This window comes from Meriones unguiculatus, chromosome 7 (genome assembly GCF_030254825.1).
Source record: "Meriones unguiculatus strain TT.TT164.6M chromosome 7, Bangor_MerUng_6.1, whole genome shotgun sequence".
NCBI lineage: Eukaryota > Metazoa > Chordata > Mammalia > Rodentia > Muridae > Meriones > Meriones unguiculatus.
The window spans coordinates 21456979-21484085 of NC_083355.1; the positions used below are offsets into that span (position 1 = coordinate 21456979).

At 42.2% G+C, this 27107-nt stretch overlaps 4 protein-coding genes across 9 annotated transcripts; all 4 read right to left on the reverse strand.

The window, feature by feature from the left end:
* Positions 1 to 205: 205 nt before the first annotated feature.
* On the reverse strand, positions 206 to 1237 carry LOC110539725 (keratin-associated protein 9-2-like). Its single transcript, XM_021626545.2, has one exon. The coding sequence runs from the start codon at positions 1184 to 1186 to the stop codon at positions 611 to 613; it is 576 nt and encodes a 191-aa protein (XP_021482220.2). The 5' UTR covers positions 1187 to 1237; the 3' UTR covers positions 206 to 610.
* A 5766-nt stretch (positions 1238 to 7003) lies between these two features.
* LOC132655391 (keratin-associated protein 9-1-like) lies at positions 7004 to 7570 on the reverse strand. 2 transcript variants are annotated; one of them, XM_060388392.1, is made up of 2 exons: positions 7278 to 7570; positions 7004 to 7247 (listed from the first exon to the last, which is right to left on the reverse strand). In XM_060388392.1, exons 1-2 carry the CDS (start codon positions 7568 to 7570, stop codon positions 7004 to 7006), a joined length of 537 nt encoding a protein of 178 aa, XP_060244375.1. The 2 variants fall into 2 exon arrangements, with proteins under 2 accessions (XP_060244375.1, XP_060244374.1); XM_060388391.1 differs by having other exon boundaries at positions 7004 to 7570.
* Positions 7571 to 14387: 6817 nt separating this feature from the next.
* On the reverse strand, positions 14388 to 15451 carry LOC110539720 (keratin-associated protein 9-1-like). Of its 3 annotated transcripts, none has more exons than XM_060386744.1 (2): positions 15096 to 15451; positions 14388 to 15050 (listed from the first exon to the last, which is right to left on the reverse strand). In XM_060386744.1, exons 1-2 carry the CDS (start codon positions 15398 to 15400, stop codon positions 14780 to 14782), a joined length of 576 nt encoding a protein of 191 aa, XP_060242727.1. In that variant the 5' UTR covers positions 15401 to 15451; the 3' UTR covers positions 14388 to 14779. The 3 variants fall into 3 exon arrangements, with proteins under 3 accessions (XP_060242727.1, XP_060242728.1, XP_060242726.1); XM_060386745.1 differs by having other exon boundaries at positions 14780 to 15035; XM_060386743.1 differs by having other exon boundaries at positions 14780 to 15065; positions 15096 to 15400.
* A 6287-nt stretch (positions 15452 to 21738) lies between these two features.
* LOC132655138 (keratin-associated protein 9-1-like) lies at positions 21739 to 22389 on the reverse strand. Of its 3 annotated transcripts, none has more exons than XM_060386742.1 (2): positions 22085 to 22389; positions 21739 to 21994 (listed from the first exon to the last, which is right to left on the reverse strand). In XM_060386742.1, the coding sequence occupies exons 1-2, from the start codon at positions 22387 to 22389 to the stop codon at positions 21739 to 21741; spliced, it is 561 nt and encodes a 186-aa protein (XP_060242725.1). The 3 variants fall into 3 exon arrangements, with proteins under 3 accessions (XP_060242725.1, XP_060242724.1, XP_060242723.1); XM_060386741.1 differs by having other exon boundaries at positions 21739 to 22009; XM_060386740.1 differs by having other exon boundaries at positions 21739 to 22024.
* Positions 22390 to 27107: the final 4718 nt, after the last annotated feature.

Below are 27107 nucleotides of genomic sequence, written 5' to 3' on the forward strand. Positions count from 1 at the left end.
GAGATAAGACAAGACCCAAGCTTTGTCCCAGATGCCACAGAACAGGGAACCTTTGTTAGTTCTAAGCGTGTGTTAGGAGGCTACTGTGAATCTGTATATTTCGGATGGAAGTGAAAGGCATTCAGAAGGTAAGCTTCTGTGAAGGAAATGCTATTGGAGTACATAGAAATCCCAGGGAAAGATGAAACATCATCCAGGCATTTTTCAGAAAACAAATGCAGGTTTATTTAGAACACATAGGATGGAGAAGGTTATTTAAAGCAAGCACAAGAGCCAAGAGAATAAAAGTACACTAGGAAATGAAATTATCACCCTGAGCAGGGTTGAGGAAAGAAGAATGAAGGTTTGATTTGCTTAAGTTGCTTGAAGAGAAAGAAGAAAAATTCTTTTCTGAACCTGAGAACATAACTCAAAACCAAGTTAAGATTAAACGAAACAGGAGGTTAAGTACTGAGTAATGAGAAGAGCAGGCTCTCTCATCAAGCAGATACCCATGATCATTTGCAAGAAGACACCCCGGAGATAGTTAATGATGGCAAAGCACGCACGGTGATTTTGTTCCAGGAGTTTGGTTAGATAATGGCAAGCTAGCATGTGACAGAAGACAGAGTCAGCAGCAGCAAGGCTCAGAGCAGATGGAGCCACAGCCTTGGGACAGGCAGCCAGGCACACGGACACAGGTGGGCTGGTAGCAAGTCCTGGTGCAGGTCACAGGGCCAGAGCAGGCTGGCTGGCAGCACAGGTTGAGGCAGAAGGGCTGGCAGCAGGGCTTGCAGCAGCTGGACTCACAGCATCTGGGCTGGCAGCAGGGCTGGCAGCAGCTGGACTCACAGCATCTGGGCTGGCAGCAGCTGGACTCACAGCACCTGGGCTGGCAGCAGCTGGACTCACAGCACCTGGGCTGGCAGCAGCTGGGCTGGCAGCAGGGCTGGCAGCAGCTGGACACACAGCAGCAGGGCTGGCAGCAGGGTGTGCGGCAGCAGCTGGTCACACAGCTTGGTTGGAAGCAGGTCCTGCAGCAGGTGGTTTGACAGCAGGGCTGGCAGAAGCTGGAGCCACAGCAGCTGGGCTGGCAGCAGGGCTGGCAGCAGCTGGTCACACAGCTTGGTCTCCAGCAGGTGGTCCTGCAGCAGGTGGTCCTGCAGCAGGTAGGCTGGCAGCAAGGGGAGCAGCAGGAGCTGGTCATGGTGTTGGATGTGGAGGGGGTGGTTCTGTTGACAGGTGTTTCTGAGATTCTGACAGCTGTCTCAGTCCTGGGGCTTTTATACCCTGGACATGCCATGAAGGGACCAATAAGCAGGACTTTTCCTTGTTGTTTGTTTTCTGTTTTTCAAGAGGAAATTCTCACAGCAGGAAGTGCTCCTTGAGTTTTAAAAAATCTTTTGAAATTATGATGTAAGCAGCTAATTGTGGATAATTCAAAGAAGGAAAATTTTAGAAGTCTTCATCAGCATCTTTTTTTTGCTGATCATCATTTGCTCAGGTGATAGTCGATGTGACCACAGGAGGGGCTGGGACACATCTTTCTTCAATTTGCTCTCCTGTTTTCTTGGCTGTGTGTAGACTGGGGTGTGTTTGTAAGAAGACTCACTGAATTCACAGTGGTTAAATGAAGCTATGACTGAGTCCAAACCATTTCCCAAACGCGTTTGCTCATTATAGACCATGGCAGGCCTGCCTACCTGCAGCCAATGTTTCCCAGGCTGGACCAGCATACAGAGGAAGGCGTGGGGGTTCCGAAGGCATTGGCCAACTCAGGCACTGAGCAGGAAAGTGAGAAAATTAAATGCAGAAAGACGACACCTTCATTTTAAAATAAACTGTATCATAGTATACTTTGAAAAATGAGCTTTTGTATATGGCATATGATATGATATGGGAAAGAGTGGATCCTTCTTTCATATCAGGTGACATTTCGTGTATGTCTAGTGACTGTCCTTGATTTTATAACTGGTATCTTTAACCCGCTGGCTGAAGCAACTAGTGTGTTCAATTCTTGAGTTTTATTAAAAATGAAATCATATAACTCATGTGGCTTATTTTCCTTTGCTCAAAATTATATTTGTGGGATTTAATGACTGTTGGATTTAGAGGTCATTTTTTTTAATTTTGCTCAATCATTTCATATAAGTGTACGATAAGCCTACCGTTTGTTAATGTTAATTACATGACAAGACCTTGATATCTTAACTCATTGTGTCCTCGATGGACATTTTCTTATCATTATGACTTTGAGAACCATACTCTTATGATGAAATTTGTCAATTTCTTGGACTACAAGTTTGTAGTTGTCTGCAGATGTAGTCTTTGAGGGAAAATTCTGGATTCCAAATTGTGGATATAATAAACATTGTTGTACGGTTTATAAAAATTGTTATCTTTTTAAAAACAAAATAAAACAAAAAACAAAACAAAAAAATGGCTACATGAATTGGGCAGATAGATCAGTTGGTAAAGTACTTACCATGAAAGCAAGATTGAAAACCTGAATTTGATCCCAGAACCCATATTAAAAAAAAATGCTGAGCAAAGTGGCATATGGTTGTCATCCAAGGACCATAAAGGAGGGTATGGGCAGCTCCCCGAGGCTTTCTGGCCAGCCTACCTAATGAACAAGTTCAAGGTCATGTTGAGACCAGTTCAAAACAAGAAGAATGGCTCCCTGAGGTATACCCAAGGTTGCCCTTTGACCTCTACATACATGTGTGCACACATGCAAATACAGCTGCCTACATGTGTGCATCCGTATACATACAAATACACATGTGCAATGATATACAATATAAAATTGATAAAATTGATTGTTCACATTGCATTAAGTGTCATCTCCACTTGATATTTTCAGTCTGGTCTATTAGGCCATTTTTATTGTGTAGCTGTCATGGTTTGGTTCCTAAATATCCACTCAGAGCCCATATGTCAAAGGCTTGGCCCCCAGCTGATGGAATTGTTAGGAAGCGATGAAAAGTTTAGGGGTATGATCTATTTGGAGGAAAGAAGTCGTTGCGAGCATGTGCTTAGAATATATAGAGAGACTTGGCTCTCTTGTCTCTGGTTCTTGGGGACCGGGAAGCAATCAACTTTCATTTCTCCCATTTTTCTGCCATGATCTAGCGCTTCCATCATAAACCTAAAAGCAACAAGACAAAGTGATTGTGAACTTAAACTTCAAAAACCACGAGCCAAAACAGACTCTTCCTTTTAAGTTGTTTATCTCATTCTGTCTCCGTGATGATGTCTCCCCTGACTAACAGGGTAGCTATTTAGTATTTTCTTATTACGGGCCTAATTTGATTTTCCTTGAAGACTAATGAGTTGACTTCCCATGCATTCATTGGACATTTACAGGTCTCTTTTATGTGTTGCTAATCATGTCATAAGTTTTTTTTTTTTCCAAATTGTCTGCTTTTTTTTTTCTTATTATTCCATTGAAGCCTGTGTTGATTCCATGCCTTACCGGTGCTCTGTTCTTTAGCCTGCCTTGTCTCTCTCTTAGTGTTTTCTCAGTTTTATTGCCATGCATTTATTGTTCATAATTCTGGGCTTCATACAGACAATTTCTGGCAAGTCTGTCATGTTGTTTTACCATATTTTCTAGTTAGGAATCTCAACAGGATGAGGCTGCTCTTTTGTCCAGCATAAAAAGTGTTCCTTTAAAGACAGAGGAAGGTGGAAAACAGGAACATGACCCAAGGGATATGAGCAGTTCTACAAGCTGAAAAATGCTAGGAAATGGATTGCCTCAGTTGCTTCGGGAAGGAATACAACTGTACCAACTCCTGATTTGGACTCAAGGAGACTGCATTTGGCTTCAGATCTTACAACTACAAGATAACACTGCTGTGCTGTTTCAGCCATGAAGCTGGTGGCCATTCAGCACAAGAGTAATAGGAAGCAAATGTATATTTCTACTCCCACTGTGCCTGAACTTGACTTTAATTCTCTCCTATATGACTTTTTTAATGGCTCCCATTTAATTCTTGAAGTTAAGCTTTATTTTTTCAGATTTTTGTTTTTATTTTTTAATTATTACAATTTATTCACTTTGCATCCCAGCTGTAGCCCCCTCCCTGATTTCCTCCCAATTGTACCCTCCCTCCCTTGCCCCTTCCCCAGTCCACTGATAGGGGAGGTCCTCCTCCCCTTCCATCTGACCCTAGCCTATCAGGTCTCATCAGGACTGGTTGCATTGTCTTCCTCTGTAGCCTGGTAAGACTTCTCTGCCCTCAGGGGGAGGTGATCAAAGAGCCAGCCACTGAGTTCATGTCAGAGACAGTCCCTGCTCGCCATTAAGGCATATAATTTAGGATAAACATACTAAAATCTGTATACCTAAAGAAGCTAAGCAAGAAGGAGGACCTCCCTGGGTAAGATGATCAATCCTCATTCAGAAAGGCAAATGGGATAGACATCACAACAAGAAGAAAGCAGGGAACAGGACAGGAGCCTACCACAGAGAGACTCTGAAAGACTACCCAACAGTATATCAAAGCAAATGCTGAGACTCATGGCCAAACTTTGGGCAGAGTACAGGGAATCTTATGAAAGAAGAGATAGATAGAAAGAGCTGGAGGGGACAGGAGCTCCACAAGGAGAGCCAAAGAGTCAAAATATATGGGCCCAGGGGTCTTTTCTGAGACTGATATTTCAACTAAAGACCATGCATGGAGATAATCCTGAACAGATGTAACCCATGGAAGCTCAGTCTCCAAGTGGGTTCCCAAGTTAAGCTATCTTATTTCATTCAGAGTTGGCACTTACAATCCAAAAGACTTTCTTTTTGAAGGGATATGCTTAAAAACTAAGAATGCAATCTCTACATGTGGCAAAAGGAGAATTTCAAAGAGCGTTTGATGCTTACGTAATTTTCTATAAACTGACTGAAGATGTTGTTAAGAGAACACACACAACCAAGGGGGTTAAGTTTGTGTTAACAGAGCTCAGTCAAAACCTGCATGCAACAACCCTGTGGGCTTCGAGTTCCCCATTTCTATGATAAGTGGTATCGCCAAGCCTATATATATAAGAAACAAAACTCAGTCCAGTGAGCTCCCTTTTCTTTGTCCTTACACAAAAATGGAAATCGAATAAACTAAGATGTGTCTCTCTGAAGGTTGTTGCCTGCAGACTGTTGGGACTCTCCAGGTATGTATCTGAGGTCACACGTCCCCCATGCTGAGAACCCATTAGGTGATGTGTAGGTGTGTTGTATTGTTCTCTGGCCGTTTATTTTTTCATATCTTTTAATTATTTGCCCTTTCCAGTAGCAGCATCAGACACTACATTGCCAAGTTCTCTTTTGTTCCTGGAGGTCTGGGGTCTCCTCCATGTTCTTATATATCATGGCTTCTAATATGTCATTTCCCTCTCCCCAAGCCCTTCTTTCTTAAGAATCTTGATACCAGAACTCAGGCTTTCGTTTCCCTCTGCTAATTTGTTTTCCCTCAGAAAGTTATTTGGTTCCTTAGGTGGCCCAGATGTCATAGAGACTCAAAGCCTGGTAGCATGAGCACTTGTTACCTTGAGTCCTGGGATTTCTCACACCTTTATTCCCTTAATACTGTTTTGACCCTAGACACAAATTACCTTTCTATGTCTGAGAAGAGGGACTTTAGCCTGTTTTACAGGCATAACTTATTCACAAATGGCTATTTGCTGTTGGTGACAAGGAGTGTGAAAACAGTGACACTTCCATGGTACAAGCAAACTATTTCTAGTGCCAATGCTCACTTTAAAGACCCAGGACGGTAGCAGGCACAAATTAAAAGAAGTTAACCAATTGCTGGCCAGAAGCTGAGACGATAGAGTTCACATCATTTTAGTAGAATCCTTAAAACTATTGCTGATCTTATGTGGCTGGAGGTGACCAAGGTACAAACAATGAATTGAGAAGAACTTGGTTAGTAAAGATGACCAGAAAATGAAAGGAATTGATAGTTCTCTTGCCAGAGAAGAACCGAACCGGAAGCACACATATTTACAATGTTCGAGCTCCAGTACTAGAGCTACTTAAACTGGGTGATGCCTGTGATTACCTTAGCTCTAGAATCATAAACCTGGACCCTGGACCTGATTCTATCCATCCCCAGCCACCTGGTATACTATGGGTCACTCAAACTTTGCAGGTAGCTATGGGTGCTGTGAGTTTGTAAAAGCAATGGCTGTGACATGCACAGAAGATAAGTGTTTCACAGCACTCTTCCACACCCTTCAGCTCTTAAGATCTTTCTGTCCCTTCTGCCATGATGCTCCTTGATCCTTTGGAGTGGAGTAGGAGAGGTCTATAGATGTCCCATTTAGCGACAAACACCCCTCACTCATTCTCAGCACTTTGACCACTGTCTATGTTCTTACACACAGTTTCCATCCAAACATGAGGCCAAGGAATCCCCGTGAAGTCATGAGCCAGAAGACATCTCTTATACATTAAGTTGTTCTTTCGCTTATTTTCTTCACTGTGAGGGAATTTTGATTAATGCACTGAATTTAATGCAATGAATGACATGACTCAGATCGGAAAACACAAATCAAAAAGAGAAAAAAATCAAACATAATAAATGATGTAGAATAAAGAAATCTTTATTAGAAAGGCAATGGGTAGTGTCTCTTTAGTTGGGGAGACAATGTAAATTTGTCATGATGAGTCACAAGGTGAGTCATAAAAATGTGAAAACATTGTAATATAATGATGGGCATTTATCACTGCAAAGATGTAATACAATAGTTGTGAACTGTATATACTTTTAACTTCTTAACTTACTAAGACAATGGACTCTGTCAATACTGATCCTATGAATCCATTTCTTAACAGTTAAAGTTGACAGGTAGAGAAATGAAGACAACATCAACATGAGCAAGATGGTAGTTAGGAAGCTGTTAACAGGAGGACTGGTAATTTGATGATTGTGTGTGTATTATGGGCAGAGAAAAAGCAGAGAGTTTGGCATGAAGTAAAACTCCTGCAGTTCTGAGAATAGATTTTTCTATTCCAGTAGTGGCTTCATCAACAGCCACAGGGCTCACAGCAGCCTTGGGACAGGCAGCCAGGCACACGGACACAGGTGGGCTGGTAGCAAGTCCTGGTGCAGGTGACAGGGCCAGAGCAGGCTGGCTGGCAGCACAGGTTGAGGCAGAAGGGCTGGCAGCAGGGCTTGCAGCAGCTGGACTCACAGCATCTGGGCTGGCAGCAGGGCTGGCAGCAGCTGGAGATACAGCACCTGGGCTGGCAGCAGCTGGACTCACAGCACCTGGGCTGGCAGCAGCTGGACTCACAGCACCTGGGCTGGCAGCAGCTGGACTCACAACAGCTGGGCTGGCAGCAGGGCTGGCAGCAGCTGGACACACAGCAGCAGGGCTGGCAGCAGGGTGTGCGGCAGCAGCTGGTCACACAGCTTGGTTGGAAGCAGGTCCTGCAGCAGGTGGTTTGACAGCAGGGCTGGCAGCAGCTGGAGCCACAGCAGCTGGGCTGGCAGCAGCTGGTCACACAGCTTGGTCTCCAGCAGGTGGTCCTGCAGCAGGTGGTTCTGCAGCAGGTAGGCTGGCAGCAAGGGGAGCAGCAGGAGCTGGTCATGGTGTTGGATGTGGAGGGGGTGGTTCTGTTGACAGGTGTTTCTGAGATTCTGACAGCCGTCTCAGTCCTGGGGCTTTTATACCCTGGACATACCATGAAGGGACCAATAAGCACGACTTATCCTTGTTTGTTTTCTGTTTTTCAAGAGGAAATTCTCACAGCAGGAAGTTGCTCCTAAATATTACAAATCTTTTGAAAATTATGCAGCAAGCAATTAATTGTGGATAGTTTTGTTGGTGATATTTTTGGAATCGTTACCACCATTCCTGCTCTGGTTATTTTCTGGTCATGTGATGGTTCTGTGGGCACAGAGGGAGTTGAAAGTTCTCCTTCCTCGGTTTGTATGTCTTCCTGGTACAGTCAGGGAAGTGCTCAAGGGAAGGACTGTGATGTTGATGTGCTCACAATGACAACCCAGTCCTGTTCATCAGAACTGCCTGCTTATTCCAGGCTATGATAGACATGTTTATTTGCAACAAGCATGGTCATTATCACGTTAGCTTTATCAAAGAAAGCATGGGTCTTTTGAGCACGTGAATCTGAGCCAAAGCCTGAGAATAGTGGCAGATAAACATGTAGGTTCACAAAGCCTCAACAATTTAGATCCTGACCCCAGTTGGCGGAAGAACCCGCACCCTAAGGTAGGACATCCCAACATGGGTACAGTCTTCACAAAGTGAGAAAATTCTATGACCCCCCCCCGGGTGACTTTTAAAAGAGGAAATCAAATCACAGCATGTTTCCAGAGAAGTGTGTGCTTTTTAATGTGTAGCTCAACAAATATGACAAAATTATCATTCATGTCAGGAAATAGTGTCCATTTTCATGCGCCTTTTCCCCCTCATCATTATCTTTTCCTCCCCGATAAGACAAATAGTCTGATACCTTATAATAGCATAGTTTTGCCAATTAGGAAATTTTATCCAAATTGAAATGTCATAGCATATATTTTGCTTGTTTTCTAACCCAAAATGATGCTTGTTAGAATTAGTTACGTTGTTGAATATGGCAGTTGTTCATTTCTCTTTCATGCAATTGATTATGATGTGATACAGTATTGAAATTTTATTTATTTGTATGGTGTGTTAGTATTTTCCTTCATCTATGTATGTACAGCCAGTGTGCAGCGCCAGCAGAAACCACAAGAGGACACCAGGTCCTGGGGCTGAAGCTACAGACAGTTGTAAGCCTCCGTGAGCTTGGTGGGAATTAAACCCAGGTCCTCTGGAAGAGCAGCTAGAGCTCTTGGCTACTGAGCCATCTCTCCAGCCCCTAACATGTGATATTTTAATTTATTCATTCTTATGTTATTGATGGACAACTTTTATAATTAGGGGTTTTGTGACTCATGCTGTCATGAATAATCTTGTCTAGAGCTTGGTCTGTCTGAGTGTGCATTCCTGTAAATATGTCCTCATGTATTATAGTGAAGTTTCTGGTTTACAAATTTTGCATAGGTCAAAATATGTTAGCAGAGACTTACATAAAATTTGTTGTTCTTACTGATTTTGGCTGAAAATTATTTATTTATTTACTTATTCACTCACCTATTTATTTATTTACCTATTCACCCACCCATTTATTTATTTATTTATTTATTTATCCACTTATTTATTTATTTATCTATTTGCTTGCTTATTTATTTATTTATCTATTTATCTATCTATCTATCTATTTATTTATTTATTTATTTATTTATTTATTTATTTATTTGTGTGTGTTTCCATGCACACGAGTGTGTCATGCACATGCGTGAGAGTCACAGAACTCTTTGCCGGAGTCTGTTTTCCCCTTCCACTGTGTGGGTTTCCGTGCTTGAGCTCAGGTTGTCAGTCCTTCACTCATCTCCCTGGAGCACCCGGTGATCTACGCTTTCATAGCCGCTGTTTTCCCTGTGGGGTTTGCAGAGTTTCTGTTGTCTATATGGTTAGCAGGTCTCGTTATACTTTTCACTTGAATTTCTGGATATTTATGAGTTGAAGTTACGTATGTTGTTCATCTCTTTGCGTTTCTCGTTTGCAAGGCACTATCGTGAGTCTTAAGTTTATTTCTGCTGAAATGTCTTTTAAGATTCTCCAGTGAAGTTCTTTAAATATCCTGGATATCAGCCTTTGCTCATTTCATCAACGCTCTTTCTTATGCTGCTGCTTGTCTCTCCCTCTCTCAGTTTTGGTGCTATATGGTCAATCAACCTTTTCTGAGGCATTTATAGATCTTTCTATTTTTTTTAATTAAGGAAACTGACCATCCTAAGACTATGTAGATATTATTTTTTTTTAAATTTTATTTATTTATTATTTCTACAGCATTCTGCCTGCATGTGTGCTTGAGAACCAGAAGAGGGCACCAGCTCTCATTGTAGATGGCTGTGAGCCACCATGTGGTTGCTGGGAATTGAACTCAGAACCTTTGGAAAAACAGCCAGTGTTCTTAACCTCTGAGCCACCTCTCCAGCCCTGTAGATATTATTTTATATTCTATCCAAAGGTGCCATTCTTTTACCATTTACTCAAAATGTTTTATTTACCCAAATACTTTAAAGTAGTTAAAATTACCATATTTTCATATGTGCATGAACTACCTTGATCATGATCTCTTCCCCTTAACACTCTCCTATTTGTTCTCTCTCATCTCAGTTGTCCCCAGACCTTTAGCACAATGTAGTTCTGCACAGGAGTGAAGGCATTTGATATTTGACTTTCTTGCTTATTTCACTTAATATTAGAATCTCCACATCTATCCATTTTCCTGCAGAGGAAATAATGTGATTCTCTTTTAAGGTTGAAACACTCATTGTCTATTTATCACATTTTCTCTCTCCATTTTCTGTTGACAGGCTCCTAGGCTGATCTTCTGCTTTTGCTATTATGGCTGGTCCCACAGTAAACCTGTTATGAATGTTGAAATAATCCTATCTGGCAAACCTCATCTCTCAGAGATAACTAATTACTTCACCAAAGGTGAACTTTCCCCATTTCAAGATCTAGAAGATACATATCCCAAATTTCTTCCGTGTTTTAATAAAAATATTTGAAGGCTTTATTTTTTTTATTTTGTGTGTATGGGTGTTTTTCCTGCATGCATGTCTGTGAACCATTTGTGTGTAGTGTCTGTGGAGGCCATAAGGCAGCGTCGGGGCTAGAGTAGGTGTTTTTGGTTCTCTGGAACAGCACCCAATGCTTTTAACCCATCAGCATTCTCTGCAGTCTCGAATATAATTTTTATGTTGATTTTGTCTTTAATTGTATTTTGTCCTATTATATTGTTGTAAATGAGGCATGATAGGGACCCGCCTTCATAATTTGAGCTTCACTTATCGAACAATCTCTGAAAAGCTGTGAATTCAAAGGCCACTTTTCACTCACTCACAAGTTACCCAGCCACGTTCTTTCCCACATCAGTATTACCTGAGTCATATTTCCTTTAAACCATTTTGATGTGCACAGACTTAGGATTTTGTTGATTTCCTTTATTTTAAGTTTAGCACCTTGTTCCTGAATTTTAACTAATATTCAGCTCCATCTAATTGTTTTTGTTAATCTGGTTTCATTCTCCAACTACTAAACCAGGATACTACATTCCTTATTTTTAAAGATTTTTTTTTTGTGGAATAAATAATTAAAGACTGTAGGTTTTCCTCAAAATGCCATTTTTAAGATAACCTCTAGGTTCTGACGCCTAATGAAATCATCATTATCATTAAATTTCTCAAATGTTTTCATTTTCATTATAAAACTTTCCAATTTGGCATGCATTCCAATTCAGTAGGATTTTTTTTTGTTTTGTTTTGTTTTTCTTTATTGTGTCTGGTCTCCAACTTTATTATTCATAACAAATACTTCATTTGGTTTTGTTTAATGACCTTTTTTTCCCCAAGAAGGTAAGAATTAAACAACATTGTAATTTTACAGCATAGAAATGGGTCTGTGAATGAAATTAATAATGTAATCATGATCACTACACCCAATGACATTATGGAATTGGAAGGAACGGTGTGGTTTCTCAAATTTCAACACCCAGTTCTAGATGTGCTCAGGTTTCTGTGGTGCCTGTATGAGGTGTGAGGGGTTTTGCAGGTTCTGACTTTGAGATCCATACTGGTTCCCTGGGGGGTTAGCATGTGTGTAAGAGTTGCCAGTCAACTTTGAGAACACTCCAACAACTAGTTCTGAGTCATGAAAGGCTGCTGAAGAGGTAAACAAGGACACTGAACCTCTGTACGTAGCCTTGGAAAGCTTGACTTTCTCACTTCTGGAACTTCAAAATGTCTTCATTTGTCTGGGAATATTTTGACATATATCCTTTTTGTAGAAATAAGCACATTATACCATTTCATCCTAGTCTCTCCCCACTGTAAGTTACTTCTGTGAGAAGAATAATGGTCCCTAAGAGATGGACAGGTCCTAAATCTATGAACATGTCAACATCCACGGTGAAGGGGTTTTGCAGATGTGATTAAGAATCTCAAGAGGGAGTAGTTGTTCCGGACTTTCCACCCAATGTAAACCCAGGCTCCTGATAAAGAAAGAGGGAGACGAAAAACACGGGTAAAAGTAGTACAGGGTCATGGTGTAAGGAGTGTGGGCAGCCCTGGAAGCTGAAAAATGCCAACCTTTGCTTACAGAAGGAACATAACCATGCCAACACTTGGATTCAAGCTAGGTAATACTGAATTTTGACTTCTGACTTCTAGAGCTAGAAGATAATACATTTGTATTGTTTAAGCCTCTAAGTCGGTGGTGATCCACTGCAAAGGTCACAGGAAATGAATACAAATCTCCAATCCTAATATGCCTGAACAGTAATGACTTCCTATAATGACCTTTCTAATCCTCCCTTATAGTTTGTGAATTAAACTGTCTCTGCTATCCTAAAGTTTGCTATTTTTTTATTGATAAATGCAGGCAAAAGCTAGGAGTTCAATTTATACTTTGTGCGATAACGGGAGAGTTCCAGGAAGTTATTATAGTCAATGGTTGCATAGTTTGCTATGAATTGATTGAAGAGGAGTGGACAACAAAGTAAAGTTTGAGTCTTGGATGAAGGAGAGTATCCAAAGAATGTTGATATTCATCCAAAAAAATGTCTGGCCCAATTCATTATTCTTAGAGCCATATTTGTTGTTCCTGCTGGTAAGATCTACTGCAAAATGTCCTTATCAAAGGCCACTCAATGCTCAGCACTTGACATCCCTCTCCTTTTTACATAAACAGAAATAAAACAAAAATAATCTTCTGAGCTAAGACTTCTCTCTCTTTCCCTCCCACCCTCTCTCCTTCTGTCTTCCTCTCTCTCTCTCTGTCTCTCTCTATTTCTCTCTCTCACACACACATTTTCAGGAAGTGTCTACAGGGAATCTCTGGCACGTGCCTGAGAAGATCATGTGTCTGTGCCATCTCTTCCCTCTATGGTATTTATGTAGTTTTTCATTATTCCTATTTTCCTGTGGCAGCGTCAGCTCTTGGATTACCAAGTTCTCCACTGTCCGTTCTTTCTCTCAGGATGCCTGTTGCTTTGTCTTTCAGCTTCATGCTCATAACTACCGCTTTTCCTAAAGGCTCCTCCTCCTGTTGTCTTCTCCCCTCACAACCTCACTGACCTTAGAACCAAAGTTTTCATTTTTCTCCGTTGATTGCTCTTGCCCTGCCATAGTTCTGGTATATTTTTAAACCCTTAAGTGGTCCAAAGATCATGAAGGATCAAAGGCTAGTAGCATCACTAATTTGTTGCCTTAAATCTTGGCATTTGTCACCCTTTTATTTCCTTAATGCAGTATGACCGGGAAGTAATTATCTCTCCAAGTATGAGTGAGTGAAATTCTATTTCTCAGTGAAACACATAGTCATATAGGAATAAGGACCAGAAAAACAAGGACGTGTATGACATTAACAAACTTTTACTAGCACAACCAATCACATCAAAGTCTCAGAGCAGTGGTGGGAACACTTGGATCATCAAATGTAGTAAAAGGCGTTCACCATTTGCCTGACTGATGTTCACATCATTTAGTGGGGCTCTTAAAAACACTGCAGGTCTTAAGGTGTGGGTATGAGTAATGAACAGAGAAGAGCTTTGTTAATGAAGGTGAACCGAAAAATGAAAGGAAATAATGATGTTGCCAGAGAAGAGGGCAAAGTATACATCTTCCCGGTGGTCAGCTTACCGTACTATGACCCTTAAACTAAGATTGCACCCGTGACTACCTTACCTAGAGAATTTGACAACCTGGGTCCTCGATTTGATCCTCTCTGTCCCTCACTGCCCGCCATAACACAGGTCACTTAACTTGTGTTGGGCTTGCTCAAGTATTATTGCTTGGATATAAAACGCCCTCCATGGGTTCATGCCCTGAATGCTGGGTCTTCTCAGATGATGGCACTGTTTTATTCATTCGGTAAACGCTAGCAGGTGGAACCTGGTTGGAGGAAGCAGGTCACTGGGCCTCTGCCTGTGAAGGTTATATGAGGTCCCTCATACTTTCTTACTCTGGCTTACTTGTCTATGTGAGATAAACACATTCTCATCTCCTCTGGCCACCTTGTTGTTTTGTCCAAGCACAGGAAATCAAACAAGCCTGTGCTGAACCCATGAGCAAAAACAGGTCTATCATTCAATAAGTTGCTCTTCCATGGATTGTGGCCACAGTGATGAAATTCTATTAGCACACCAACTTTGGAAATGTTTGCAACCTTGTTGATGCAACATAATTTGAAGAAAAAAATGATAAAAAATCAAAATGCAGTATAATAGTCAAGAATTTATTAGAAAAAACAGTGGACAAGGTTGTTTTGGTTTTTTGTTTTTTTTTAAGCTAAGAAGACAAGATGAATCATAAAACCATATAAACACATTGGTATAAAATCACAGATATTTCCCATTGTGAGGTTCTAATTAGACAATTATGAGTGACTTTTCTTATTTTTAACTTCTCAAGTAAAAAAGGCAGTTATCTCTTTGTCAAGGCGGAGATCACTAACCCAGGCCAAGATCAGATGATGCTTAGAAGCAGTCAGAAGAATAAAAAGGATATCAAAGTGGATTTGATGGCAATCAGGGATCAAGTTACAAATCTGTTAACAAGAAAATGCCTGGGAATTTTCTGAGATGCATATTACTTTTAAGTGCATATTACTAGTAAGGAGTGACGGTGAATTAGATGTCTTATGGTTATCTTGCAGGTCTGTTGTCAGTGAGTCTGTGCATAGTTGATCAACAGCCACAGGGCTCACAGCAGCTGGAGCCACAGCCTTGGGACAGGCAGCCAGGCACACGGACACAGGTGGGCTGGTAGCAAGTCCTGGTGCAGGTCACAGGGCCAGAGCAGGCTGGCTGGCAGCACAGGTTGAGGCAGAAGGGCTGGCAGCAGGGCTTGCAGCAGCTGGACTCACAGCATCTGGGCTGGCAACAGGGCTGGCAGCAGCTGGAGATACAGCACCTGGGCTGGCAGCAGCTGGACTCACAGCACCTGGGCTGGCAGCAGCTGGACTCACAGCACCTGGGCTGGCAGCAGCTGGACTCACAGCACCTGGGCTGGCAGCAGCTGGACTCACAACAGCTGGGCTGGCAGCAGGGCTGGCAGCAGCTGGACACACAGCAGCAGGGCTGGCAGCAGGGTGTGCGGCAGCAGCTGGTCACACAGCTTGGTTGGAAGCAGGTCCTGCAGCAGGTGGTTTGACAGCAGGGCTGGCAGCAGCTGGAGCCACAGCAGCTGGGCTGGCAGCAGGGCTGGCAGCAGCTGGTCACACAGCTTGGTCTCCAGCAGGTGGTCCTGCAGCAGGTGGTCCTGCAGCAGGTAGGCTGGCAGCAAGGGGAGCAGCAGGAGCTGGTCATGGTGTTGGATGTGGAGGGGGTGGTTCTGTTGACAGGTGTTTCTGAGATTCTGACAGCTGTCTTGGTTGTGAGGCTTTTATACTCTGGGCAAAGCAGGACATAGCTTTTCCTTGTTGTTTGTTTCCAATGGCTTATGGGGAAATACTCTGTGGAGGAAGTTGTTCAATAGGCAATTTTCTTTAAATAACTAATTGTGGAGAGTATTTGTAGAAACTCATCAACATTCCTGCTCGGGTCATGGTGATGTGATGATTGTTGTGGTCACAGGAAGGGGCCATTTTCCCCCCTTCATGATGTAGCTTTGGATTAATGCAAATTAGGGGAAAGGCTATCATACTGACATGTTTGTGGTGTCAAAGTGAATTTGTGTCTGGGTCCAAGCCTGTTCCTCTGTAAAGCCTGCTTGTTCCAAACTACAACAAGCAACAAACATTTTCTGTGTTTATCAACAGATAAACTTTTTCAGCTTTATCAAAGGATATGTGGATAGAGGCTGGCTGTTCCAGACATTTTATATGCAAGTAAATGAAATGTGTGCCAATAGAGCCAGTAAGATGACACAAGGATCTAGAAAACATTAGTCAGTTTAGATCTTCATTCTATTTAGCAGCAGGACAAATAAGCCCAGGTCAGACACCTCAATTAACACGTCTGTAAGATGAAACCATATACCGTTATTTAAAAGAAACTGAATGATATTACAGTTTTAGAAAAATACATGTACTTCTATATGTATGATAAAGGTAGAGTGTGTCCATCATTTGTGTCAGGAAATAGCGGCGTACCTGCTAGCTGTCATCGTGGTATTATCTCTGCCCCTTTCCCTAAGGCAACTGGTATGTGAATCAGAGTTTGTTGACTTTTGATCTTTATTAGAAGTAAAATCATGTAGCATGTATTTTTTTGTTTTCTTTTGCTCAAATTTGTTTGTGAGATTTATGGACTGCTTTGCTGACAGCGATTATTTGTTCATTCTTGTTGATACCACTGCAGGATAGAATCAAGCTTTGTTAATGTGTCTCGTTGATGATGGACATATTTCCATCACCTGTGAATCATGCTCTCATGGATGTATTTGTACACATCTTCTAGTGAATATTTTTTCATATATTCTTGGAGTGAAGTTTCTGGACTATAAATTGCGTGTTCGGGGATCATTAGTAGGTCATTTCAAATGTTCTTTTAAAGGTGACAAGATTGATCTCCAGAGTTTATTTGTAAAACACCTCCCCATCACCCAGGCTTAAGGAACACAGCAGGAGGTGGGAAGGAGCAGAAGGATGGGGAGGAGGGCTGTGAAATGGAAACTTCTGAACTTGAAGTGGCTGTAAACACTCATGAACTCATGCCACCCGTGCCTACCTGCACATGGCCTGCAACACTACCTAAACACTAAAATTCCTGCACAGGTTGGGAGGGCATTTCTGGATCCCATGTGGCAGTTGACAGCTGCTGGTTGAGTGGGGCGGGATCATTCCATTTTGAATGTATGGCCACTGGTAGCTTTCCCACGACCCAACAGATGAATGGCTCTAAACCCATGCACACATGGTAAGCTCAAACTGGACTTAGTGGGTTAGCAAAATACAAACAAACAAGTAAATAAATGATTCTGAGCTTGGAAGGGGTCCAAGTTGGGAGAAGTTGGGGAAAGTTGGAGTAGGTAAATATACGAGATAAATATGATCATATGTTACATTGTATTCATGTATGAAATTTCCAAGAATAAAGAAAAATAGATTTAAAATACTTTCAAAAGATGAACTAGTGTACACAAGTCATAATTCCAATTGCCTCATCTACACCTGGTATTTTCACTCTACTCATTTCCATTTTGGTCATCTAGCTATTTAGTACTACCTCTGTTGGGAAGAAGCAACAAAAACTTTTTCTAAGAACCGCCATTTTGTTTTCAGACTCCATTTAATCATAGGAAAAAACTAAGTTCAAGGTCCCAAGCCCTAGGAGACCTGGGGACTTCTCAATAGCTGAACAGCTTCTGTTGTAAGGAAACAGTTGTCTGAGAGCAGTCATCTTGGGGACAACTTGTAAGGAGACAGTTGTCTGAGACCAGCCATCTCACGGACAACTTCTCCATCTTGCTGTCAGGATCCTACTAAGTTCATGTTCCCAGACCCAGAAACCAACTCCTATCCTGATTGGTGGAAAAATGTAACAATAACTTGGCACAGATGTTTGTGATTTTTCAAGCTTAAATATTCAGTGATATTCTGCCTCAGGGTTGCAGTTCGGCTTCTGAGTCTGTTCTGTAGCCCTGATCTACCAGTAGTGATTTGATTATAATAATTTTTGTCATCTGCATTGACCTGGTGTTTGAGTTATGTTGAATTATAGATTTAATTTAAATTAAATCTATAAATTCAAATAAATTAAACCTCATTATAGATTTAATTTGAGTTTGTCTGAGAAACAATGAGTTGATTTTTCATATGTGCACAAGACATTTGAATTTTCCTTTCACAAAGCACAGAACATATCTGAATCGTTTCTGCTGAATTTTCTCTCTTTTTATTTACTCATTGAAGTTATTTATACATTCTAGGCATTAGTCTTTGTTTTATGCTTTGGCAGTGTCATTTCCCAAACTATGACTTGCCTTGTCCCTCTCTTAATGATGTACACCTAGTCATGTTCCCCAGGATGTAGCATTTATAGTGTTTTCTGTTTCTTGTGTATACTGATGATTGTTCTAAAACCATGCTGATACTATCTTACAATACACTTAATGTAGAATGTGCAATTACATATACATTACATATAGTTCAATGCCACAGCATTGTCATTTAATTTAAAAATTAATTAACCTCTAGTAATTGTACAAAATAATGAACTTTGTTACGCCATTTTAATATGTGTATGTCCCAAAATACTCTAGGAGGCAGAGGCAGGCAGATCTCTGTGCATTTGAGGCCAGCCTGGTCTACAAAGTGAGTGCAGGATAGCCAAGGCTACACAGAGAAACCATGTCTAAAAACAAACAAACAAACCTTTTTTGATGGTCCCCTTCACTTTCCAAATAGCCCCTTTCCACTTTCATGTCTTTTTTTTTTAATCTATATCACACATCTAGATTGTATGAGAATAGATACAGTATTAGTCTTTCTGAGAATAGCTCATTTCACAAACAAAATGCATCATTCTTCCTTATAGCTAAATTACACGCAATGGTGCACACATGCTTCCTCCATTCATTTCCTGTTGGACACTGAGGGTGATTCTACGACTCTGCTATTGTGACATGGTAAGCATGGAATCAGTGTTTATCGATGGGGAATTGGTTTAAGTGCAATGATAAACATGAGAATCCTGGCACTGGTTACTGCGGTGAGTGGGAGGGATGAAGGAAGAACAGACACATACAGGGAAGATGGGATCCAGTGGCCTGTGCTGGCTCTGATGGAGGGTACCAACCACATAACAACTCAAGCCATACTGTATTTATTAGGTACAGCACAGAGGAAACCTGAACCCCGGGTGGAATGGCAGGCATCCCTGGTCTGGGCTGCTGCCAGGGGCCATGCTAATGTCTGAGGGCTGTGCGGAACTTGCTCTACCCATCACCTGGGCATCATGAGGAAGCTGCCCTAGGGTGTGAGAGCAAAAGAGCTGACCTCACATCTGGACAGTTGCAGGACTTAGGAGAGCACCCCACTTACTGCCCAATGGGCACAGCAGAACTGGCCCTGGTTGTGGATGAGCCAGCCCTGAGGGTGTGCGTGCAGGAGAGACAGATCTGCCTCTTGTCTGCTCTGTGGCATAGGCAAGAAATAGATGCTCCCTCCCTCATCCCTCACCACCTGCAGCAGGCAGGAGAGCTGTCCTTGCCCCTCACCTGGACAGCACAATAGAGCTGACCCTGGTGGTGGAGGTGTGGGTGAGCCAGCCCCGAGGGTGGGAGCATAGGAGAGCTGGCCCCACAACTTGTCTGCTGTGCACTGGTGGGGACAAGGAAAAGATGTTCTCTTGCCCTTCTTGGTCCCTCACCTGTCAGGCTGGAAAACTGGCCTGGAGGCGGGCAGAACTGGCTGTCTTTCACCTGGTATGACACTTAGGAGGACAGGCCCTACACTTTTCCTGGGAAGCAAAGCAGAACTGGCCCTGGTTGTGGAGAGTTGCAAGAGAGCCAGCCCTGAGCGCATAAGAACAGGAGAACTGTGCCAGTCTCTTGCCTGGTGGGGAGCTCAGGAGAGCAGGCCCTGCACCTCTCCTGGACAGCACTGTAGAGCTGGCCCTGATGGTGTGGGTGCAAATGAGCCAGCCCTGAGGGTGTGCAAGTGATAGAGCTAGCTCTGCCCCTTGTAGGCTGTGCCATTACATGAGTTAGCCAGGGCAGGGCTGGAGGGCTCTCCTCAGTGGCGTGGGTGCAGGAGAACTGGCAAACTAAACAACATTTATACCTCTCAGGACCAGATCAAAGGCTGAACTGCTCCATGAACCGCTGGAGCTGGGAGGGGCCTGTCCTACAGATCCCAAACTCCAGGATCTCCGTGACACAGGGCAACAACAGGGTATCCAAGAGGAGTCCTGTAGGTGCTGTTTCTTAAACTCTATTTTATTTGGGGTTCCTTAAGCTTCTACCTCCCTTCAAACTCCCCAACTCTAGGTAGAAAAGAAAGAAGTTTAGGGAAAGGGGACATAGACATCTTTAGACTTACTCCCAAATGATTAGGGTTATCAGGTTCTTTGGGAAAATGCCAGTCTTTGGATATATAGCAGTCCAGCAAGAGCAAATGGCAAACGCAGCAGGATGAACAAGCAGCCTTCTTTCTTCTCTGTCTGTTTGCTCGAAACCCCCCATCTCTCACTTTGGGCTGTCATACTTATAATCTCTCAGAGTCCTCATAATTCTACTATCTGCAGCTGCCAAGGACTGTGCCCCTCTCCAGTGTGCATGAGGCTGTTATCAACTGGCAAAGACCACACACTGCATGAGGCAGTTATCAGAAAGGCAGTCCCATATACCACACTAGGAATTAAAACAACAACATATTTACATAATATAACCAAGTTTTTAAAGAAACCAAAACTTCAACTACAGAGTCCCAGTGAGGTTCCAGTACTGATAGTATAGCAGAAGCCAGAGACCTTGAACAAGACCAATGACTCACTTCAATGAACATTTGCAAGCCAAGAAGTGTGGACAAAAGGGTGTTCTGTGGGACACAGTGCGACACACTACAGCTTCCACAACAAGATGTTTTTTTTCTTTTGTGGGGGAGGTTGCAAGGGTGGAGGATGAATACAAGGGAACAGGGAAATGAGTGGGATGAGGTGCATGATGTGAAATTCACAAATAACCAATAAAAGGTTTTTGTTATTTTTGTTATTTTATTTTTCTTTATTAATTATACTTTATTCATTTTGTATCCCCCCTGTGGTTCCTTCCCTCCTCCCATCCCAATCCCTCCCTTCCTCTACCCTCTGCATGCATGCTCCTCCCCAAGTCCACTGATAGGGAGGACTTCTTTTCCTTCCTTCTGATCCTAGTCAATTAGGTCTCACCAGGAGTGGCTGCCTTGTCCTCTTCTGTGGCCTGGTAATGCTGCTTCCCCCTCAGGGGGAGGTAATTAAAGAGCAGGCCAATCAGTTCATTGTCAGAGACAGTCCCTGTTCCTATTACAGTGGAACCCACTTGGATACTGAACTGCCATGGGCTACATCTGTGCAGGGGTCTTAGGTTTTTAAAAAGAAAAGGTAATTGGTAAATGGCAGAGGGAATCATGAGACGCACAACTTCCCCCTGCTCAATCCCAGTGTTTTATTTTATTAAGCCACTCCCATTATCACACCAGATCTGCAGTCATCAAGTCCAGCCCTCTCAAGGGTGCTTTCTAGCTTCCGCTACGTGGTCTGACACAGCTCAAATCCCGTGTTGTCTCTGCCCAAATCTGACACTATGATGTGGCTTAGATAAGACAACATAGTATGAAAAGCAAAACACAGAAACAAAACACAACACAATTCAGGAGTCAACTGAGTAAAGACTTTATTAGTAAACCCTAGAGAATGGCCTTTCAGCAAGGAAGACAATGCAAAGTTTTTATGAATGAGTTACAAGATGAGTCATAGTAATTATAAACACATGGGAATGAAATGATGACTAACACTGGAACAAACCTGAGCGCTTTCTTTTTTTCTTCTGATTTTACAAACTTTCTGTCAGTTAAAAATGAAATAAGCAAGTCTTCCAAGTCTGAGTCTGCAAATCCAGGTCATGAGGTCTCTGGTGGTTAGAAAGTGTAAGGCTTATTTTCAAAGAAATAGCCCTGAGTTGGGTTTAGTTTGGCTATCAGGCAGATTTGATACTGGTCAGTTGATCAACAGCCACAGGGCTCACAGCAGCTGGAGCCACAGCCTTGGGACAGGCAGCCAGGCACACGGACACAGGTGGGCTGGTAGCAAGTCCTGGTGCAGGTGACAGGGCCAGAGCAGGCTGGCTGGCAGCACAGGTTGAGGCAGAAGGGCTGGCAGCAGGGCTTGCAGCAGCTGGACTCACAGCATCTGGGCTGGCAACAGGGCTGGCAGCAGCTGGAGATACAGCACCTGGGCTGGCAGCAGCTGGACTCACAGCACCTGGGCTGGCAGCAGCTGGACTCACAGCACCTGGGCTGGCAGCAGCTGGACTCACAGCACCTGGGCTGGCAGCAGCTGGACTCACAGCACCTGGGCTGGCAGCAGCTGGACTCACAACAGCTGGGCTGGCAGCAGGGCTGGCAGCAGCTGGACACACAGCAGCAGGGCTGGCAGCAGGGTGTGCGGCAGCAGCTGGTCACACAGCTTGGTTGGAAGCAGGTCCTGCAGCAGGTGGTTTGACAGCAGGGCTGGCAGCAGCTGGAGCCACAGCAGCTGGGCTGGCAGCAGGGCTGGCAGCAGCTGGTCACACAGCTTGGTCTCCAGCAGGTGGTCCTGCAGCAGGTGGTCCTGCAGCAGGTAGGCTGGCAGCAAGGGGAGCAGCAGGAGCTGGTCATGGTGATGGATGTGGAGAGGGGAGTTCTAGTCACAGGTAAGTTTCAAAAAATTCTGGTTTATTTCTTTGCTCTTGTGCCTTTTATATATGATGTCCCAAAGTTTGGGCCAATGAGAAGAATTTGTGTGTGTCATTGTTTATGCTAATTTCCCAGCTCTAGGAAGTACTTCAAGGAAAAAGTTGTTCCTTAAGCGTTTTGCATTTTCCTTTAGTAATTGATATGTTTTCTTTACCAATTGGTAAATAAACAAATTAAAAATCTTTTCCTAAAATGAGAGATCAACTGCCATTTACTACATCAGCTTTAACACTAATCTTTTTGTTTAACAGTGTGGACAAAAATATCAATGTTAATTATTTACTGTGATGTTTTTAAACTTTTTCCAGCAGAAGGAAGTAGCTGCATACATTTAAGTGTTTTCTTTATAAAACACAATGAAGATGGACTGGTCTTTGTAGTTCCAAGTAATAATCTTGTCTCATTTTTGCACACCAGAAATGATATTCTTGTGCAGAATTGCATTAAGACCCAATAGTTCCTAAACAATGCCAGCAAACGATCATATAAAGCGTCAATGCAGCAAATGGGCTTCCTGGTGCATTTCTGCTTCTCTGGCAGAGATCCTCTCCCTGAACACTTTCCATGTTAAAGTAGATTGTTAGAATTTCACCAGCAATTTTATGATGTGGCTTTTTAGAAAGAAAAAAATGATTTGATTTTTTTTTATAGTTCACAGTTCTCAGGATAGACCCCTTTTAGAACTCTGTAAGAGAGCGATGTTTTGAATAACCAAATACCCTTCAGAAGGCACTACCTGTCAACACAGCTGTGATAAATAAACATCTATGTCCTTTGGTCTGTTACCAGTGTATACTGGAACTGATGTCAGATGATTTACCTCTTCCTGTAATTCACTTAATCAACGTTTGAAAGCTTTGATATTTCTGTTTCTTACAGTTTCTGACTTAGGGCAGGTGGGGTGGTGCATGCCTGCAATTCCAGCACTCAGGGAGCCAGGGCTACCTAGAAAGAAAAAAAAAAACTGTTTCGAAAAATCCAAAAACAAAACAAAACAAAACAAAACAAAAGAATAACAAAACCCCAAACCAAGTTCTGACTTAGGTGAGTGTTCTGACCACCACCATTTTTGTGACTGCTTGAAGCCGGTTTAATGCAACCATCACAAATTCTTCTGATCTGCTTTCCAAAAATGATTTTACTAGAAGTGCAAGTTTCCACAGTGGGAAGTGAGATGTTTTGGTTTTCTTCCTGTTAACCCTTGAGCGCGGGAAGGCAATCTTCTGTGATCTACCCATGCAAGGCACTGACTGATCATCCTCAATGGCTCAGGGTTTCTCTTGCTCCCGGCCTTGCTCAGCCACACTCACAGCCATGCAAAGGCTGCAGTGCAAGGCCTGCTGGGATAGCGACCCAATCTACAGTTTAAAATTCTTTCATAACTTCATACATATATAAAGTACTTTGGTGACATTAATTTTCTCTCTCTCTTTTTTGCTACCATAACAATTTTTAATTAATTAAATTAATCAATTTACTTTACATCCCAATTGCAGCAGCTTCTCCTCCTTCCTCTCCTTCCAGTTCCTCCCTCACACCTCCTCTCTCCCATTTCCCCTTCCTATTCTGCAAAGTTCTCTGAGCCTCAGTGGAGCCTCAGTGGAGCCTCAGTGGGATGACCATTGTTGAATTAATTAGCTGGACCATCGTCTATAAGCCATTTTAATAAATCCTCATATACATATGCGTACACAAACACACACACATATATGAGGGAGACTTCAATCTATAGGTATCTCATTTAAAGCTGAAATCTCAATAGTCACATATTTACACTCATGTTCCATTGTAAGTCTTTATTTACTACAACCCACTGCGGAAAAAGAGCTTCTTGGACCATGAGTGACCTAGTTAAATACATAATGCATGTGTGATTTTAAGTGGGATAGTTATATCATGTTAGGTGTAATTATGAGCTGGTTATTGTTTTCACATGGAAATTAAGCATGCTATAAAGAGATATGACTGTATGTCAAATGGACAAAGGATGGACCTCTGAGAGCGATCCTTTGTTGTCAACTTGGCTCCATCTGAAATTAACTAAAACCCAAAAAACTGGGTAAACCTGGGTGGGATATTTTTTCTTAAGTCATTTGAAGCGGATCTTTGAGACAGAAAGATAAGCCTATAACCCAACTCTTTTGAGACAGGAATATCCACCTTTAATCCAGACCACACTTTCTGCTGGCAGCCTAAAGGACAGAAGAAGGATGCTTGCTCTCTGCCTGCTTGCTCTTGCTTTTGCCAGAAAGTCTATTTCTTTCATTGGCATTAAAGCTTACTTATTCTGGATTCTGGCATATACTGAAGACCAGCTGAGATATCCAGCGTCACGGATTGAACAAATACTGGATTCTTGGACCTTGTGTTTATAGGCAGCCATTGCTGGATTAGCTGGACCACATAAGCCATTTTAATACTCCTCCCACACACACCCATATTCCCTGGCATTTGAATGCTTGGTCCCCAACTCGTGGCTCTGTTCGGATAAATTTAACAGGTGTGGCCTTGCTGGAGGAAGTGAGTTACTCAGGGCAAGCTTTGAGGTCATTTCTCTCAGCTTCCCGTTTGAGACGTGAGCTCTGAGTTCCTGCTGCCATGCTTTCCTCGTTCCTCTGGAGGCATAAAATCCACACAAGCCTTCTATAAATCACTTTGGTCATGATGTTTTTTTTTTTTTTTTTTTTCACAGTAATAGAAAAGTAGCTACTGCAGACTTCTTCTATTTCCCCTGGGCTCTAGTTGCTTTGGGAAGCACCTTTGTATAGAGGGTAGTGTCCAGTCAGAATAAAGAGTTAAAACCAAGAGTAGGAAGGCTTCAGTTACCTTCTGCAACACGGGAGCAAGCACAAGATTCCTCCTCCTGTAAAAAAAAAAAAAAAAAAAAAAAAAAAAAAAAAAAAAAAAAGGAATCATTAGGTTAAGTCTATAAAATACCTGCTTACACGTTCTGGATAATAAAGAACTTTAGATTGTCACCCTTTTAAAATTATTTTAATATTTTTAAACTTTTTATAATTTATTCACTTTATATCCCAATTGTAGCCCCCTCCCTCATTTCTTCCCAGTCCCACACTCCCTCCCGCATCCCTCCCATTCCTCTCTCCTTGGCCACAGAAAGGAGGAGTCCTCCTCTCCTATACCATCTGACCCTAGCCTATCAAATCTTGTCAAGATTGCCAAGATCCTCTTTCTTTGTGGCCTGGCAATCCTTAAAGGAAAAAAAAATATGGGGTTCATACAATGTATCCCAAATTTCCTTCCTTGTCTTACATATTTCCCCAAATAGCAATGCAAAGAATATAGCTGAGGTTGAGGTGGAGACTACTGGGATGATGCACAGGTTAATTACAATGCATTCTCTTAGTGTGAAATGTAGTGTTTTTAAATCATTTTTTTTTAAATGTAAAAAGTTTAATAGTTTGGTTGAAATGATCAATCATTACAAATACTATTTTTAATCTGGTTAGACTGCACTTATCTACCTCAAGACCAAAAAATTATTTACACATGTTAATCAGGTTTTGTTTCTGGTCTTCTGTTAGTCTGTTGAAGACAAGACTCTGATTAGAGGCTGGTCAGATTAAGTTGTTTGGAGGGAAAGAAGTGGACTTTCCTATGTGCTTGGACAAAGGCAAAGACTAGCAACAAAACACTTTAAAGAATTGCTTTGTCTTGCTCATACTAATATGTTTTAATAGAGGGGCTGAAATGCTAAGTTTTCTCTCATGTTTAACTGGAGTTACAGAAAGGGATGGTTGCCTCGGTCCTGTGTACATTGTCTTCTTTATGGAGGAAATTCTGGGAATGTGCAGGCTTCTGCATGGTGATGTCACAGATCACTAATGAAATCCAAGAGCCAGTGCCAGTTTTGAAAGATAGACTTCCAAGACTGAATTTTATATTTCTTTTGAAAGAATAAGAAAGCGGATGAAACGTTGAGTCACTAAAAATGAAATTAGAAGATTATACCCTGAAACTTGAGAAATGGCTAAGAAATGAAAAAGAAATAATAATTAAAATTTAACTATAGAGGCGACTGAAAACACATATCTATTTACTTATTTTCTTGTTAGTAAATTTTATTCTGTCACAATTTCACATATATGCACCATGTATTCTGGCCACTCTCCCCTCCCCTCTTCTATTTCCCTCCCACTCCTCCCTCACCACCTACAAATCTCTTTCCCCTTTTACTAGTTTTGGCTTTGTTCATTGGCATAGCTGTGGCAAGAAAGAACAGCCGTTGTATGTACTAGCAAGGGGAAGGGACTCATGAGCACTATCACTTACTGCTGACTACGCCAAGGGGTTCTGAGAGAGGGAGAGTCATACTACCCTTTTGTTTATCTGCTGATGAGTCCAGCAGGTTAGTTCCACTCAGGGTCATTTAGACAATCTGGTTATACTCTGTGGGGTACCAAACAAAACACATCTGTTCTCTGCCCCCTTCACCAATGTTATATATCTATTTTCAGAAAACAAGTTTTTTTAATTAAATTTTTATTTTTTTATATATTAATTACAGTTTATTCATTTTGTATCCCAGTTGTAGCCCCCTCCCTCATTCCCTACCCATCCCACCCTCCCTCTCTCATCTCCTCCCATACCCATTTCCAAGTCCACTGATAGGGGAAGTC